The sequence below is a fragment of the Sceloporus occidentalis genome, unplaced genomic scaffold (genome assembly GCF_023333645.1).
Source record: "Sceloporus occidentalis isolate IW3139 unplaced genomic scaffold, rSceOcc1.0.p SCAF_314, whole genome shotgun sequence".
NCBI classification, from domain to species: Eukaryota; Metazoa; Chordata; class Lepidosauria; order Squamata; family Phrynosomatidae; genus Sceloporus; species Sceloporus occidentalis.
In genome coordinates this window covers 15,740-33,388 of record NW_028317294.1, presented here as the reverse complement: position 1 = coordinate 33,388, position 17,649 = coordinate 15,740, and the positions used below count along the sequence as shown (strand labels likewise).

At 41.2% G+C, this 17,649-nt stretch overlaps 1 protein-coding gene across 1 annotated transcript; it reads left to right on the top strand.

Moving 5' to 3' along the window:
- Positions 1–242: 242 nt before the first annotated feature.
- On the top strand, positions 243–6,276 carry LOC149274865 (transcription regulator protein BACH1-like). Its single transcript, XM_089505177.1, has 4 exons — positions 243–482; positions 2,307–3,662; positions 3,877–4,083; positions 5,848–6,276. Exons 1-4 carry the CDS (start codon positions 243–245, stop codon positions 6,274–6,276), a joined length of 2,232 nt encoding a protein of 743 aa, XP_089361303.1.
- Positions 6,277–17,649: the final 11,373 nt, after the last annotated feature.

Genomic DNA, 17,649 nt, shown 5'->3' with positions numbered 1-17,649 from the left:
GTATAAGATGTATCGATCTGTCCCTGTGATGTTGCAAGTTTTAGGCTTGATGCGCGTTTGGATGTTTAATAATAGGCTGCGTGTACTTGCGCTATATTAATACATGCGTCAGATTGCCGGCTGCCAGATGAATGATATTTTAACTTAACAAACCTGGAATGTGACATGTTAACCATTTATTTCCTGTTTTGTTTTGTATCCCAGCTGTAGTGGAAGCATGCTTTCTGAGTACACCGTGCAGGATGACTTGTAATGAGAAGAAGGACGCGGCGTTTGCTTATGAATCTTCTGTGCACTCCAAGAACCTTCTACTTCGTCTTAACGCCCAGCGAGAGCAAGGCCTCCTCTGCGATGTGACCGTAGTGGTGGAAGACCAGAGGTTCCAGGCTCACCGGGCCGTGCTGGCCGCTTGCAGTGAATACTTCCTATCCCGCGTAGTGGCGCCGTGCGACGGCGATTCCATAGTCACCTTACCTGAAGAGGTGAGAACCACCGTCTGTCAGTCTGTACAGCACTTGGTATAATGTATCTGCACAGCTGTTCCAAAGGACACGCTTGCCTAATGCCGCGCTTGGTCAATGCCTTACGTTGTTCTTCAGGGGTATTCATTTTAAACCCTATCGTATAGAGACAAACGCTGACCCATTCGGCCCCTCTAGTCCCTGTTCTTGTCTTAGATTCAGAATAGCCTTTTCGCATGCACACTTGCCAGATGCCCTAAGGATAAGGACCGTTGCCCATTGTCCTTTTTTACTATTAACCACCATAATCAGCCTTTTTTGATGCAGAATTACCCCTTACACCTTAAAGAGAAGACTGTGTGGACTTTCTATGTAAAACCTTTAATACAATTTGCTGGGTTATTTATATGACGGGGTGAATTGGGGGTACACATGCAACGTATTTGTCAACAGGTATGCTGATCCCGTTACGTGTACATGTGCTATTGATGTGGCTAGGACAATGTATGGATAAAACGATGTACTTCTGCCAATGTCCAATGCCAATCATAAGTATGTAACACGACCTTGACAAATTGCCCTGACGTTAATAACGAAGGACTTTGCTTTCCTTAAAATCAGTGAAGATTTGCCCCGGGCAAAGAAAAGATTTCGTTCTTCTCTGTGTTACGGAAAAGATAAAAGGATTGGACCTTAATTGATTTCCAGCTAATGGTCTGTGAATTAAAGAGATGGCAGCCTGCTGGTGCAGCGAGGGATTATCCCTTCATAATATATCGATTTAACCAAACTGTTAAAACTTTTACCTTTCTTCTAACCTGCTGTTGATTTCTTAGTTGAGTCACATGATGAATATAAAAATAATTTTTTTACATCAATTTAATCCATGAAATCTCCCTCCTAGATTTTACTTCCAACTGTTTTACATGTTTGTGTTCATAGTAAACCTGAGGATATGATGCCTACAATGAGATAGAGGGTGTGGAGAGCTGTGCTCGCTGCAGCTTTCCATATGAACCCTATGTGCTTGTTGAATTTGGCATTAAATACAGTCCAGCCATAATAGGTACATAGGCTGCAAAAAGACATGCGTCCATCAAGTTCAGCCTTTTCCGTATCCGTTAGTTGCTGTTAATCTAACAGAAGGCCAAAAAAAGAAATCAAACTATGGAAAAATAACTTCCTTCTTTACCCCAGAATGGCAGTCGGATCTCTCCTTGGATCAAAAAATAAATATCCCTGAAAAAAAAAATTATATCCCTGAATATTGTATTTTTGCAAGTATTCATATGGATGAATCAATCATATGCACTTAAATTTTTGTTTTTGCCCCTTAATGATGCACGGAGGGATTCAGCAGAAGCCCCCCTATGCATTTGCCCTGTTTCTCCATTAGCTTGTTGGCGTGGCGTTATTTGGCCGAGCGCATCTTCTGGTGGCCAACGCGCATAAGACACTCTGCGCAAGAGTTTTATGGGATCTAAAGTAATCCGTCGCATGCACAAGCATTGATTTTTAATGGAATTGCTTTCCTGGCACTTGTTGGCTTCTTTAAGAGGACAAAAGTGGTGTGAAAACTGAATGATGGAGCGGGTGATGCGCTGCAGCTTCTCCTAAAGATAAAGGGACATTCCAGTGCCCCTATCCACTTAAGTAGCTCAAGGGTCGGTATTATAGGAAGGATGGCATAAGCACTCATGTAAAATTAAAGCTTGTAGCCTGTATTTGGGTTCAGATAATGTCTAAGAAAAAAATAAATCCACCAATAATTGATACATAATTGATGTCTGATTCTGTATAAATACATAGTAACAATTGTCTCTCTTTCTCTGCCCCTCTCTACAGGTAACCGTGAAAGGCTTCGCCCCGCTCCTTGAGTTTGCATACACGTCGAGACTCCTTGTCAACAAGGATAATTTATCAGAAATCAGAAAATGTGCTACCATCTTGGAGATTCATGACATAGAGGAAACATGCTTCCATTTTCTCAAACTGAAATACCTGGATAATAAACCGGAGACTCAAGATTGCCCTAGAAAAAAATGCTGCAAGTCATTTTGTCCAAAAGCGAACGTTCAGTGTGAACAGGATTATGTAGTCGGCCTTGAAATCGATGAGGTGGAAGAGCTTTGGAAGGAAGAGTTTCCCCAAAGTCTGAAATGTACAACCGAGATCGAAAATTTATCTCGGGCTACTGAGAGTCCTAAAAGGCCATGCGAAACCTCATGCTTTGCCAAGGATAATTCCCAAGGGTTCTCTTCCCTTTGCCCAAAATATAGAAAGTTTCAGAAAGCCTGTAAAGTCGGGCGCGTTCGATCTGTGAGCACATGTTCCGGGAATCAAGAAGCTCAGAGTCCCTCTTCTAGTGTTTCAACGGAGATATCTGAAAATGTAACTTTGCCGAAACCTCAGGAGAACGCAAGTGATCAGCTAGACAATAAAAACGAGAGTCCGCTTGTAGATATGGAAAGGTATGAGATAAACCCACCAGACAGCAATATAACGTACCATAACCTTACATATGCCGAAGAGAAAACCAGTGCCAAGTTGGTGTCTCCTCCTTGCTTTTCTCTGGAACCTCGCAATTTTAACTCTGTGCCTTTCCAATGTACATACGAGCCGTTACGCAACTTGAACTACATTGATATGCATAATGACTCCAATACACCGCTTCCTCCTGAGAACGTCGGCACAGAACAAAGTGCTAATCGGATCGGAGAATTCTCTAGCCCAAAGCAGGTTAGCGAGCCGGATGTGTGTGTCCCTGGGGAGTCTCTCCTGACCAGAGAACGTAGCATCGAGGAGAGGGAAGTTGCAGAGCACCTTGCGAAAGGCTTTTGGCCTGATATTTATGGGACTGAACTAACATGTCCACCGGGGATAGAGCTGATGCCTACCAAAGAACCTGCTGTGCAACCCAACCCGGAGAAAAGGTCGGAATGTCCGTGGCTTGGAATATCCATCAGCGAAAGCCCAGAAAGAACGTTTACAACGCTCAGTTCCGTGGCATGTCCGTTCATCAGTACGCTTTCCAGCGAAGGGAGTGCCAACAATCTCGAAACAAACAATGAAGAATGCCTCCAAGGGAAGCAGCCAGAAAAATGTCCGTACGCGTGTTCTGTTAGCGTGGAAGGAGATTCTGAAACAGACAGCGAGGGAGATAGCGGTGAATCTCTTTCGGCCAGAGAGCGGGAATGCGAGGTGGGTAGACAATCCCTCCGCCAGCGACCAAGTGATGGTTGGCATGTATAGCCTAGACCTGAACTATAACACAAGTGGTAGCTTTATATTTCACAGGGCGAAATGATGGGCACGGGGGCAGTTAAGATTGGGCTTAAAACTTGTGATTCGCATGAACGATGTTATGGTGCTTAATCCACTTTAAATTCTGACAAAATTGTGAATTCCGTTGCAGAAGAAACTGCCTTTCAGCGCACAAAAGATCATTTCGCTTTCCCGGTATGACTTCCAGTCGCTGGTGAAAATGCACAACCTCACTGCCGAGCAGTTAGACTTCATCCATGACATCCGCAGACGCAGCAAGAATAGGATCGCTGCCCAGCGTTGTCGCAAGAGAAAACTGGACTGCATCCAGAATCTGGAAACCGAGATTCAAAAACTGGTATGTTCTGTTTTGAACAATGACCTGTTCCTGGTCAATCAGAAATAGTTTTTGCTTTAATATCAAAGATCGAGAGGACTTTGAAAGTTATGCACCTGTTAGGGACTTTGAGGGAGCCCCGTATCAGCTTAATATTGTAGCTTGGGCCAAAACAATGGGGAAACCACATATTTATTCAATGATTTTTCAAAAAAAATTATTTTTTTCTGGAAAATGCACCAAGTCAGCTTCCAAAGAGAAGCTACCAAAAAAAAGATTAATCTTTAAGAAATTTGCTTCAGTTGTGATTCTTTTTCATATATTTTTTGTTAATTAAATTTCATGTACAGTTAGGTTGGAAATATTTGAACCCTGACACAAGTTTTGTTATTTCACTTGTTTACCAAATAAATTCAAGTTTCCGTGGGCTTAAAGTGCAGTCTCTCAGCTTTAATTTGAGGGGTTTGGAATTACAGCTCTTTAATATGTAGCCCACTCCTTTTTTCAAGGGGCCAAAAGTAATTGGACAATCGACTCAAAGGCTGTTTTAATAGACAGGTGTGGGCTGTTCCCTCATTATTTCTGTATTATTATTATTATTTTGTTATTTCTAATTCATCAATTAAGACAAAAGTTAAGGCAGAAAGACCCACAAACAAAAACTGAAGACAGGTGCAGTAAAGGCCTGGCACATCCCAAAGGAGCAATCCCAGCTTTTGGTGATGTCCGTGCGTTCCAGACTTCAAGCACTCATTGCCTGCAAATTAACATTTTATTTTCGATTGTGTTGATTTGTCCAATAACATTTGAGCCCCTGAAATTCCTAAACGTTTCATACAATATATTTGTTCAACCATTTGATTTAAAGCTGGAAGTCTTCCCCGGTTTTGGTTCTGCCCCCAGGTTTCAGCTACCCAGTATTTTTTCAATAAGGGACTTAATAAATAATTTAGGACCTATAGAAAGTTTTGGGCGTTTTTTGTATTAACCATTTACATTTTTACACAATTTACATTTTTTTGCAGTAGAATGTGTACTTATCTGGTGTAACGATTCATAGTTACAATATGTTGCAAGTCATGCCGTGTCATTCTAGAGTATTATCTCGCGTGTTAACATTGTCGTTTTGGCCTCATCAATGGCACTCATCTGGTCGCTTGTAATTGGGATGGAGATCAGCAGTTTTATCGTTATGCTGCTCCGTCTTGTTACATGTCATTGTGAATCAGGGACATATAGAAAATGAGAAAAGCAGTCCAGGGTTCCTTTGTGTGTCTTAACTGGATGGAGAAGCTTGGAGAAGTCCTAATATTAGAAGTCCTAATATCTCGTAAGGATGAGCTGGACAGATCAGCGAGTAACAGAGTACCCTCTGGACTTGGTCTTGGTTACCTCCTTAGCGGCCAATCTGACGCCGATTTAATCTACACTGAGGGTGAAGACGTAGTTGGGTGATATAGGTGTGGGTGTTCCTGAGAATACCAGTTTGTGTTTTTGGAATTAAAAACTCAATTGACCCTAACACATGAATGGGGATTAAACTGTACTTTATTCAGGGGGTCCCATTATAGTCTATATGTTTACCAAGTTGTGTGGTCAGTAAATCTATTTTATGTGTTTTAGGGACATCCTCAAGACCAGTTTCTGTGTGTCCCATCAATTCCAACCAACGGTTTCCTATTTTATTTCAAATACTTGCTGTAACATAGAATCGGATGGCAGAGAAGAACCATTCAGCCCATCTAGTCTGCTCGTTATTTATTTTTCTGTTTTATTTTTTTGCAGGAAGATGAAAAAGAACATTTGCTGAAGGAAAGAGACCAACTTTTGTCCACCCTTGGGGAAACCAAGCAGAATCTCAGTGGCCTGTGCCAGCAGGTATGCCTGGAAGCTGCGCTCAGCCGCGAGCAAATCCAGATCCTGGCAAAGTATTCCAGCTCCGAATGCCCTCTTTCCTTTCTGACGTCGGAGAAAGACAAGCTGCTCCTGCAGTGCCCGTCCATGCTGCAAACATGCCATCAATTCACCGAAAGTTCACCGGGGGCAGCCAGCCAGTATGATAGAGGTGGAAGTAACAAGATTTTACCGACCATGGGTCCAATGCAGAACGTAAGATCCCAAGAAAAATTACTGGAGAAACCAAGGAGTCAAAGTGGGATAACCGATTTCTGTCAGCAGATGACTGATAAATGCACTACTGATGAGCTACATTAGGACCTTGTGCCGTGGCCCCTATCGGGCTCCGTATTAGGAAGAAATTCCTTAATTTTCTACATTTATACGTCTCAGAGAGAAATCCTTAAATGTTTTTTTGAGGGGGGGGCATCTGAACGGAAAGTTCAAAATCAGAAACAAGACTGAATACGAAATATAACTTCTCATTTTATCTAATGGTGCAATTTAATACGCAAGCATGCTCTACACAATGGATGCATTTCCAACCACGGGTACAAATGAGTTGTAACGATGTAATCAACCCTTCAGTCCACAGCGCGCTTTGTACATCGCTACACTTTGTGGATCTGAGGCAGCGTCTCCCCGATTTCAATGAATGAAAATTGCCACTCGTGGGTGTAGGAGCCACATTGACGCGGGAAACCAACCTGTCCAAGGTTACTCCAATATTTAAAAAAAAGAAACCGAAGCCACACTACCAGCATGAAATTAAAGGTCGGGACAATATTTATCGTAGAATTTCTACTGTTTTGCTTCTCATTGTACAGAGCCCATTAGGAAAGAACAAAACACCCCCTCCCCCCCAAAAAAATGTAATTAGGATGTTATATTTATATAATATATATATATATATATTTATATAATATATATATATATATATTATATTGACAGGTCTTCCACATGCTTATACTATACATTAACTAGGGCTCAAAATACCAAGGGTGCTACATATACTCCTTTATGCCAATCACTCCTTCTAGGCAAATAATATTGTTGGATTTTTTTTAATTCCATCTATTTGTCATGTAAGTCTTAAACTGATCGTGTGCGAGATCAGAAGGCTAAGCAATAACCCAGTACTCTTGAACCGGAATTGTTTCCATCACGGCTTTTAGCAACTAAATGTATTAATTTTAAGTCTAGCAACCAGTGTCATTGCTTTGTATATAAGTAAAATGTAAAAGATTCCCGTATAGAGGCTGAGATCTGTCTGATCAGGGTCAGCATTATCTTATTCCTCACCTCTCCCACCCTTACAAAGACTGCCATAACCAATTATTACCAATCAGCAACTTAACAAGAGGGGAGATGACCTAATGAGGAATAATCAATCCTGTCCTAAGAAGATATACCTTTCCCCATAGTAAACATATGACATGGGATTTTAATACATATATGTTGTTTGTTCTTACCTCTAAACGCACGTCTAAAAAAAGTTAGATTTGGGGAAAAGTATCCAATCTTCGCTCTTCTTGAAAGTTGCATAGATTCTGTTCAGCGCTGATGTTGGATCAAACAAGGTTGACATCCCAGGTAGAACCTGGCAAGGGTTGTATTTGAGGGACGTCAATATCTGTCTCTGCAGTCTGGCTAGAGGTAGGTCTCCTTGCTTTAGCATGAGACCTTCGTATGCATGGAACACGGGTTTGCAAACGTGGGATCTAAGGCTGTGTGATGATGGTCCGATTTCAGATGGTCCGGTGTCTTTTGTTCTAGTAAATCACCTCCGTAAAAATTCACCCTTTCAGCTGTCCAGCTTGGTCCATGCAAATTGCGTACAGTTTAGCCTTGGAGCCATCTGAAAAACCAACATACTATCTGTATCAGGCCTGGAACATTTCAGGAAGGATTACTAGCCAGCAGCGACCATTACTAGGGTCCAAGGCATAAAGGGATAACCATAGGCAGCTATTCATCCCACCGGTACACTACTTGCGCCTAAACATGGTGATATGGCATTAAAATACAGGCATTACGTTCACATGCTTTTTGCTCTTGCAGTTGCAGATATTTAGTGCATGAAAGAAAAAGTTGTTTTTGGTACATTTGCTTCTCGGTCATCCTAGACCTACACATACCCCCAACATTTTAGGTGCCCAGATCGGAACACCTTTGTTGGGGAGTGTGACAAGAGGAGCTGTGGGACCAGCCCTGGAAGTGGAGACGTGGCCACCTGCCTGCCTTACCCAAATAGCAACCTGGCCCCCTTGCTGTTGGGAGAGAGTGGGAGCTGCCATGGGGGGGGGTCTGGGCTGCAGTAATATAGACCTCCATTGATCACTTACCCGCCTGGGCCAGTCCGAGGAGATGAGAGAATCTCTCCAACCAGCCTGTGCTCCCCACTATCCACAGAGACCGCTACCGAGGACAGCAAGACTGTGCCCAAAAATCAGGACTGCCCCATGAAACCTTGGACTGTTGGGAGGTATGCTTACAGTCCAAATTATGGATGTGTTCTAGCTTGAAATTCTGTACTTTTTGTGCAGTTTCCAGAGGCTTTTTTAAAAAAAAATATTTAGTACCCTTCTCTCTCTCTAGTGTTTTTTGCTTCTATGTGTATAGTAATGAAATGCTAAACTACTTGTAAATATAAGGGTTAATCATTTGCGTAAAACATAATCCTACCTCATAGATGAATATATATATATGAAGGGGTCCGTACACTGAGTTACACAATTAAATCTCGCGTCTCGCACATCTGAATACAAAAAATACAATTATTAAAATGTTTGATTTTGGATATGGGTTTTAAGCCAAACGGTCAAACTATTATTTAACACTATATTTCCTGCGGAGTGTTTTTGGCATCTGAGCTACCAAGTGAAATCTGATGATTTAAAGCAACAGCTCCAGATTTTTAATTCATCAAAACGCATTGGGGGGCTGAGTGGGTGTGGCTTACTCTGCATTTTGTTCATGTTTTGTGGCTCTGCCCACTTGTGGCCCCCCCCATTTTAAAAAAATCTTTATTTTTTTGCCGATTATTATTAAGGAAATCAGGGTTTGCTCCGTAGAAACCCTCCTGCCAGTATAATGGACGTAAAACCCATCTCAGATGCTGTATATAATGTATGTCGCCACCTTGTATACCCTATAGCCGGGTGTACTAAACTAATGCAAATTATGGGGAGGGAAAAAAACCAAAACACTTTTTACACCCAATTTTTTATATTGTACGATTTTGGAAGTTTATGCTTTAGCTTTGCCTTTACCAATCATTGGTTAGAAGAGTTTCTTGATTAATAAAATCTAATCTTGTTAATAAAATGACGCCATAATAGTTCAGTGTAATACAGGCGGATGGAGAGCACATGTAGCAAAGAGCTATATATATTATATACATTCCTCTCTCATTTTATGTGCTTTGTCAGAGCTTTACTATGGGTTGCCCGACTGTTCATCTCTAATCCCCCTGACTCCCCCTCTAAAGAAGAATGAATATTAAAATGCTCTGTAGGTGCTTTAATATGCATTCTTCCAAAATGAGAACATAAAAGCACTTAGTTGATGTAGTTACTGAAGCCCTGCTGCAGCAGCTGCCCGCTCGTCTGATGATTCTTGCCACTGATTGGCTGCTTGAAACAGCTAATCAGTGGCAGAAATCAATGGGAGAACACTTCACACATGCGCACAGGGGTTCTGAACCCAGGCGTATCGTTCACCCAGCCGCTGCTGGCGAGGAGTATATCGTGTGCTGGGAGATACACGTGTCTGGCACGCAGAATAGCATGTGGACGGGGGGAAGGGGCAAATGGGGGACCACGAAAATGTAAAGGGGCCGCCCGTACATTAAAGTACATTTGATGGCTGCAATGTCCCTTCAACAAACACCTCAGAAGCTTTACCACCCTTTTTGGTAACAAAAGCACAATAAAAGCCTTCTCATGCTACTATCTACGTCATTGCAAAAATAATTTACAATGTCACCCTGAGACAGAATTTTTCCAATAATATCCCCGGCATGCAATTAACCTTCATTTTCATTTTTTTTTCTCATTTAAAATTAGATGTCCCGGGTGAAACTATTTGTCTATTTGTTGGATTAGTCATTTTATTGAACCCTCAATGTTTGAGAAGTCCCTTTTTTTTTTTTTTTTTTTTTTTTTTTTAAACCTGGAATATTGCAACTAAAATGTAAAAACAAAATAAAAAAAAATTAAAATAAAATTCTAAAAAATAGTACAGTACGAAACTCGCTACCTCATTTCAGATGACTTCAGGGTGCATAACTGGCTTTCATTTTAATGATAAAATAAACTTTATACAAACAGAACTCCTTTCTGCAGCTCTCTGCCTTTCCACCCGACATTATGCAATTCTATATATTATTGTAAATTTTTTTAATGATCTGATGTTAACGTCGTGGGGTCATAACCACAAATAACATGTTTTTGGGAGATTTTATATTATATTATTATTATTTTTGCATCAAGTATAATGTGTTTGGAATTGTTCTATTTACTTATCTTGCTGTGTCCTATAAAATACTGCCGTGGTAGTACGACGACCGTTTTATTACGCTGGGCACAAATCAAGTTGGGATGCAGAAGTCTTATAAAGGAACACATTTTGTGTTAATTGTTCTCGGTGTGTATTGTGTATATTACGGTATATATTGACAAGCCATACTTTGTGTGTGCGTGGTACAATACTCCATTTGCTATAAGGGGTTAGAGGATAGTTAACATAGGTACATAAGATATTTATGGGGTGTAATATTAAGTAATTCGGTCCCGCTTCTGTTTTAATTCTAATCCATTTACTTTTAGGAAATATGATTATTACGGCTGGAATTGCCTTCAGTGGAATCCTATTCAAAATACCGTACTTGCCCGATTATAAGACGAGGTTTTTTCCAGAGCCAATGCTCTGAAAAATACCCCTCGTCTTATAATCGGGGTCGTCTTATAATCAGACCTCAAATAGGTCTGCCTATGAGACTAAGATCCAGATCCCTCGCAGCAATGCAGGGGACCTGGATCCTCCTGTATTATGCCCCCCCAACTTACCGGTGCTTCTGAGTCCCCGGTGCTTAGTCCAGGCAGCGTGTAGAGCTCTACGGGATTCACGTAGACAACTTCCGCTCAAGCGCGTAGAGCTCCACACGCTGCCCGGACTAAACATCGGCGACTCAGAAGCACCGGTAAGTTTGGAGGAGGGAGGGGGAGGGAGTGTTAAATGGGGGGGCATAAGGCATTTCTGGAGGCAGAGTGCTCTGTGAAATGCCTTTTAACCCCCTTAATGCCACTCTGTCTCCTGAAATGCCTTTTAACCCTCTATACGCCACTCTGCCTCCTGAAATGCCTTATACCTCCCTATATGCCACTCTGCCCCATAATATGCCTTTTAACCCCCTAAATGCCAGAGTGGCATATAGGGTATAAGGCAATTCTGGAGGCAGAGTGGCACATAGGGGGGTCAAATGCATATCATGGGGCACAGTGGCATATAGAGGGTTAAAAGGCGTATCATGGGGCACAGTGGCATATAGAGGGTTAAAAGGCATATCATGGGGCACAGTGGCATTTAGAGGGTATAAGGCATTTCTGGGGCAGAGTGGCAAGCCTGGGGGAGATGTGCATAACCGGGAGGGGGCAGGTTGAAAAAAAGGAAATAAAAACAAAATATTTTTCTCAATCGTAGCTTTTATTAACAAACAATTGTTCACATAGTTTACATGAATTAACATTTACTGGTAAAACTTTTTTCCTATAGGGTCATCTTATATTCAGGCTTTTTCTTTTTTTCATAAATTAATATTCAGATTTTGGGGGTCGTCTTATAATCGGGGTCATCTTATAATCGAGCAAATACGGTATAACTTCTAACGCATTAATGATCACTTTATGGGGATAATATACTGCGAACAAATGTCTCATTCTGGTGAGGCCAAATCTGTGCTTCATTCTTTCGATCTACTAATCACATTTTGTTAATGAATAGCATATGAGGGGATGGGGATATAGCGCTGCTTCAAAGCTGTTTAAGTACGACTTATTAACATTCCTCATTTTTAGACTATTTTATGTGTTTTCCGCCCAAAAATCACAAACTGCGAGTATAGGCAGCCTTATGCACTGTGACTGCCATGGACTACGTATCGGAAGATGCCCTTCGGTACTCTGGGTTTTGGTCTGCTCCCCAAAGAAAGAGTCGACAGGAGAGTTTGTGGGAGAGCTGCGGTGTCAGCTCCTTGACTTCTCTATTACATCAGTGAGCTTTCTTGAGTCTCGTCACCTATTGAATTATACATCATGCTACTGTTAGCCCTTCATAATGAATAGCGAAGTAATCGGGTTGAAACCACAACTCTCCCCTTAGTGAATATACCCCTTTGGACTACAAACAGACTCACTGGGCATCATAGAATATATAATTTGATACCAACTTGTCAGTGATGTTCATTCAAAGTTACTCATTAAAATTGTTAAAGGAATCTGGCCAGATCTTTGTTTTTTAAGAAAATATTAATTTGACAATAAATATCGTAATATTATTCTTTTTAATAATAATAACCCATTTATATCACCCAAATATATTCGATTATCTGGGCAAATGACATGGGCAATATTTTATTTAAAGATATTAAAAAGGTATATTAAATATAATATAAAGATACTAATAAATTATCTCAAAGTATACCTTTTTGAAAATGAAATTTAGGAGTTTATATCTGTTTTGTTGCCTTTTTGTTTTATTTAACCGGATGGTCTGGTTGCTGACAGCAACGACTTCATTATAGGTCAAATTCAGCTTCAGGGGGTAACTAATGCTACTCTCCATGCCAGGAGCACAGAAGCCAGGTTAATAACAAATTATTACATATAATAAATCATTAATAAGAAATAAATTACCGTATTTGCTCGATTATAAGACGACCCTGATTATAAAACGACCCCCCAAATCTGAATATTAATTTAGGAAAAAAAAAACAAAAAGCCTGAATATAAGACGACCCTATAGGAAAAAAGTTTTACCAGTAAATATTAATTCATGTAAACATTTTTTTCATATTTAATAAAAACTATGATTGAGAAAAATATATATATTTTTATTTCCTTTTACTTGCCAACCTGCCCCCCCAGTTATGCACATCTGCCCCCAGGGTTGCCACTCTGCCCCCAGAAATGCCTTATACCCCCTATTTGCCACTCTGCCCCATGATGTGCCTTTTAACCCTCTATATGCCAGTCTGCCTCCAGAAATGTCTTATACCCTCCTATATGCCACTCTGCCCCATGATATGCCTTTTAACCCCCTATATGCCAGAGTGGCATATAGGGGGTTAAAAGGCATTTCTGGAGGTATACATATATATATAACTGCTAACAGCAATCACACTCCTATCAAGCCAAGGCAGCCAGTACATGCTGGAACCTTGGGATGATAGGAGTGTGAGTACAGCCTCCCTATGCCATGTTACCACCACCCCCCCCCTTACACATCCAATGCTATCACACACACACTCATTCACAAACATTTAAATACTCATTCATTCCATTAATCACACACACTTCACACATTAATCACAAAAACCCTCCCCCACCCCCTTACCTGAACTGCAGATCTTCACTCGCAGACTTCTGCAGGGGCCCGGCTGTGCGAGCAACTTCTCTGGCCCCGCCCCCAGAGGAAGGAGGGGGGAGGCAGCATTATGTGACACTCTGCTAGCTTCCTGTTCTCCTGCTGCTAGAAGAGACGCTGCTCGCGACCAAAGCACCGGTAAGCAGCCTGGCCCCAGCGGACGTTTTTTTTGAGGTCTGATTAGAAGACGACCTCGATTATAAGACGAGGGGTATTTTTCAGAGCATTTGCTCTGAAAGAAACCTCGTCTTATAATCGAGCAAATACGGTAGTTAGGCTCGTTAAAGTGACACAAGACATTTGCTGGATTTGCCCAAATAATTTGATCCATAACGAGCAGCATTTCTTGAATACGCCGTGGACAATACGATTATAATGTACCCTAATAAAGCATCCGTGACATCCGATCGTTCCTCTCCAGGATATTTCATTCTTCTCTTCTAAATTTGTACATTTTATACTTGTGGTGTGAATGAATATTTGATACAGAAATGAATATTGTAAAGCAAAACAAAGTCCGCCGTGTAATTTTAATGCTAACGGGATTGGGACAGATTTTCAGTATTGTTATTGGAAAATGCCAAATGCCAAATTTCTCGTTTTTGCTGTATACTTTTTATTCTGAATGCACAGATTAATGCAATAAAGGTTGTAAGAGGACAGTTTTTGTGTTGTGATGACCTCTTCTCTGTTTTACCCTTTAAGTGCCACCATACATCGTGCATTCTTTGTGCATTTGCAATTAAAGACAAAATATGGATAAAATGCAACGTCTTTTTCAATATAGCAAATACCAATCTTCTCACCCGGTAGGGGACCGGTCCGCTTAATGGCCCTAATAATGGCTTTCGTTACCATTTTTTTTTTTTTATGGGGAGGGATAAGTGCCTTTATGTGAAGATAAACTATTTTTAATGAAGTGCGTAACTGTATATTCTTTATCTGTTTATCAATCTCTTCACACACTGGGTCGACATTGAGTGGTTTCTACAGTACAATGGCTACCTTTGTTAATTTTGCAATTAGCTTCCAAAGGCTATTGTTCATCTAAAAAATTCTGGGTGGGGGGGAAACTGAAAAAAACACCCATTAACACCTCAGATAAAGAACATAATAGCGCCACTAAGAAGTAGTGAAAAAAAGAGGGGGGGCTCGCTCCTCCGATTTACGATCTAGTCGGTGGTTGAAGGGGGGAGTGAGACAGCCGGAGAGAACCGCTTGGATGGGGATGAGTGGATACGTAGAGGTTGTTGATCTTCCAAGCGTCTTGGTTAGGATGCTGGCTGAGTGTTATGAGGAAATGTATGCTTCTCAGATGGTGGATGTATACAGAGTATTTGTCAGAGAGCAAGGGAGAAAGGGGATTTCAGAGAAGGGATGGAGCGCGGGTGAAAACCTGAATGGGGTACTGGGAAGAGGTAATAATGGTAGATGAGACGCACGCCATGGGAGGGACACAGAAGGTGGATAAGGGGACCCAGAGGAGCGATTGGCAAAGTGGAGGAGCAGACAAAGAATAGTGACAGAAGATTAATATAGCTGCGATGTTGAGGACGGAATGGAGCGGTGAAAGGCAGGAGAGTAGGAGACCGGTTAGTATGGAGTTGCTGTAATCAAGACAGGGATGTCATAAGGGAGTGGAAGAGTAGTTTTGGTGGTTTCTTGTGGCAGGAATGGAAGGGTTTGGGAGATGGTTTTCAGGCGAATGCAGCAGGGTTTGGTGAATGACTCTAAGACAAGAATTGTGGACAATGGGGATGGCGGAATAACCATGAGCTCGGTCTTGGAGACGTTGAGTTCAGGTGATGAGACACCATCCAGGATGCAATTACAGAGACAGTCAGTGAAGAGCTATAGCTGGAGAAGGAGAGAGGCCCAATCACTGAGCCCTGAGGACCAGGTTCCAGGGAAGGAGATGCTACGGTCGGAGAGGTACATCCTTTTTTGAGTGGCATCAACTTTTTCTCTGGAATATCTTATAAAAATCCATATTAATGTTGCAGTGACATGTACTTCACTGCTTAAAGTCCCGCCAACCTCCTAGATATTCCATCCAAAACCTATGATGCTATAGTACTAAAGAGGCATGCAGGAATAAAATATACGATTGAGCTCTATCAGGCATGACATTTGTCAGGCATAATTTCTGTCGTGTTTTCTGTCCACTCCATACATTGCATGCTTAAAGAACCAGAAAGCTTTAGTTCTCTCTCTCTCTCCCTCCCTCTCTCTCCATACATATATACATACATACATACATACCGTATATATATGTATGTGTATATATATATATATATATATATAATATTTGTTAAGGGTGGGGTTGCAGGTACTCACCCACAAAAAAAAGGCAAGGGGTAAAAGTGGTCTATGCCCAAGAAGGTGCCCTGGCTATGAGACCCTAATTGCTGAGCTATTACTTTTATAGTAATATTTAATTAAACCACGCCGCATTCATCCATATTCACATGAATAATGCTTTATTCGGCTGCTGCCCAGTCACGTAATTATGCTAAAATCCCCAAGGCATTATGCAGCTGCTTTTCCGTTTGTTTGGCTGTAGAATGTTTTTTCGGATTTGGTTTAATTCTGTTGTTTTGTCAGAAATCCTGCAGAGGGCAGCACAGAGCTGCCTGGGTAATAAAGCAGATTTTCAAATAAAAAAAATCACAGCTTTTAAATTGTAAAATCCATATCACTAACACTATGGGCATGAATATAGGGAAAAAACAACAACAAAAAAAGACCATTATATATCACCATAACCGAAACAAGATTAACCCCTTGCCAACCATCTTTATTGTGGTTTCTTGTGAACAATATTCCTTACAAGGCAATTATATTTAGATTAATTTATGGCATGGAACATTTATATTATGTATTATGCACCATTTTAGAGCTATCTTAACCCCTTAATGACAAAGTGCATTGTTTTCAATGGGTTTAGGGACTGCCCATTGTCCTTAAGGGGTTAAGTTGTGTCATAGGCAGACTTGGCCTTTGATTGTATAGCTTTTTGATCACCAAGAATACTACCTAAGGTTCATTTCCACTTCAATATCAGATGTGCTAATATAGCTAAGGATCTGTAAAATATATATTATTGTCGCAGGTAGATGATGGAAGCCTCAGAAGATGAATCAGTAGAGTTCTCCGGTGTATAGCCACATGTAAAAGTTGAAAATGGGATCCTAAGTCACAAGCATAACCCATTTATATCCTCTGTTTCTGTGTAAAATCAAGACTTGGCTTCCATATTGTTAAATAAAATGACCTTTTCCTGGAATCTGGCCCGATATTCACAATAACTCCACATCCCGCAAGCTTACCCACAAACGTCAGCGCTCTTAATCGGCCGAGACATGATTTGGAGCATTGCTGTGGTTTTTACATCGGAGAGCGCGTACCTTCCTGAAGATCATTCTGCTTCATGTAGTTCCTGGAACCAAGGCCGCCGTGTGCCGTGTACTTATGTGGGATTCATCATCACCGTCGTCATCATCATTCATCATCACCATCATCATCATCATTCGTTATATTTACTAAATATGCTCAACAGTTGAGATTTTGTTCTGTATAGAAAAATTCCATCATACATATGCTAATGATATATTTTTTATAGCATTTTTATTAAAGAATGACACTATACAATTAGTGAGAAATTTTATCCTAAACCAGTTTAAATAAATGCCCCCCCTGGAACTTTTCTGACTTAATTTTCACCCATCGATCCAAGAGAGACTGGGGCATTTTGGATAATAATTGTCTATCCTACTGAGCAGGGATGTTTTGGACAACCTGCCCAACAGCACGGATAACTCAAGCACCTCTACCTCCAATTTAATTTAAAGACCAGGCCCTCTACCGCATGACCACACTGGCAGAATGTCGCCACTCGGCGGAATATCAGAGGAAAGCTGCAGCGTGCGCCTAGATGTCACGTGACGTACTACATCACTGCACACCTCCCTCTTCAGGGGCCAGCCCTTAGGCAGGTCTAGTTCCCCCCACAGAAAAATGTCTGTGGATGCCCATGTTTAAAAAGAT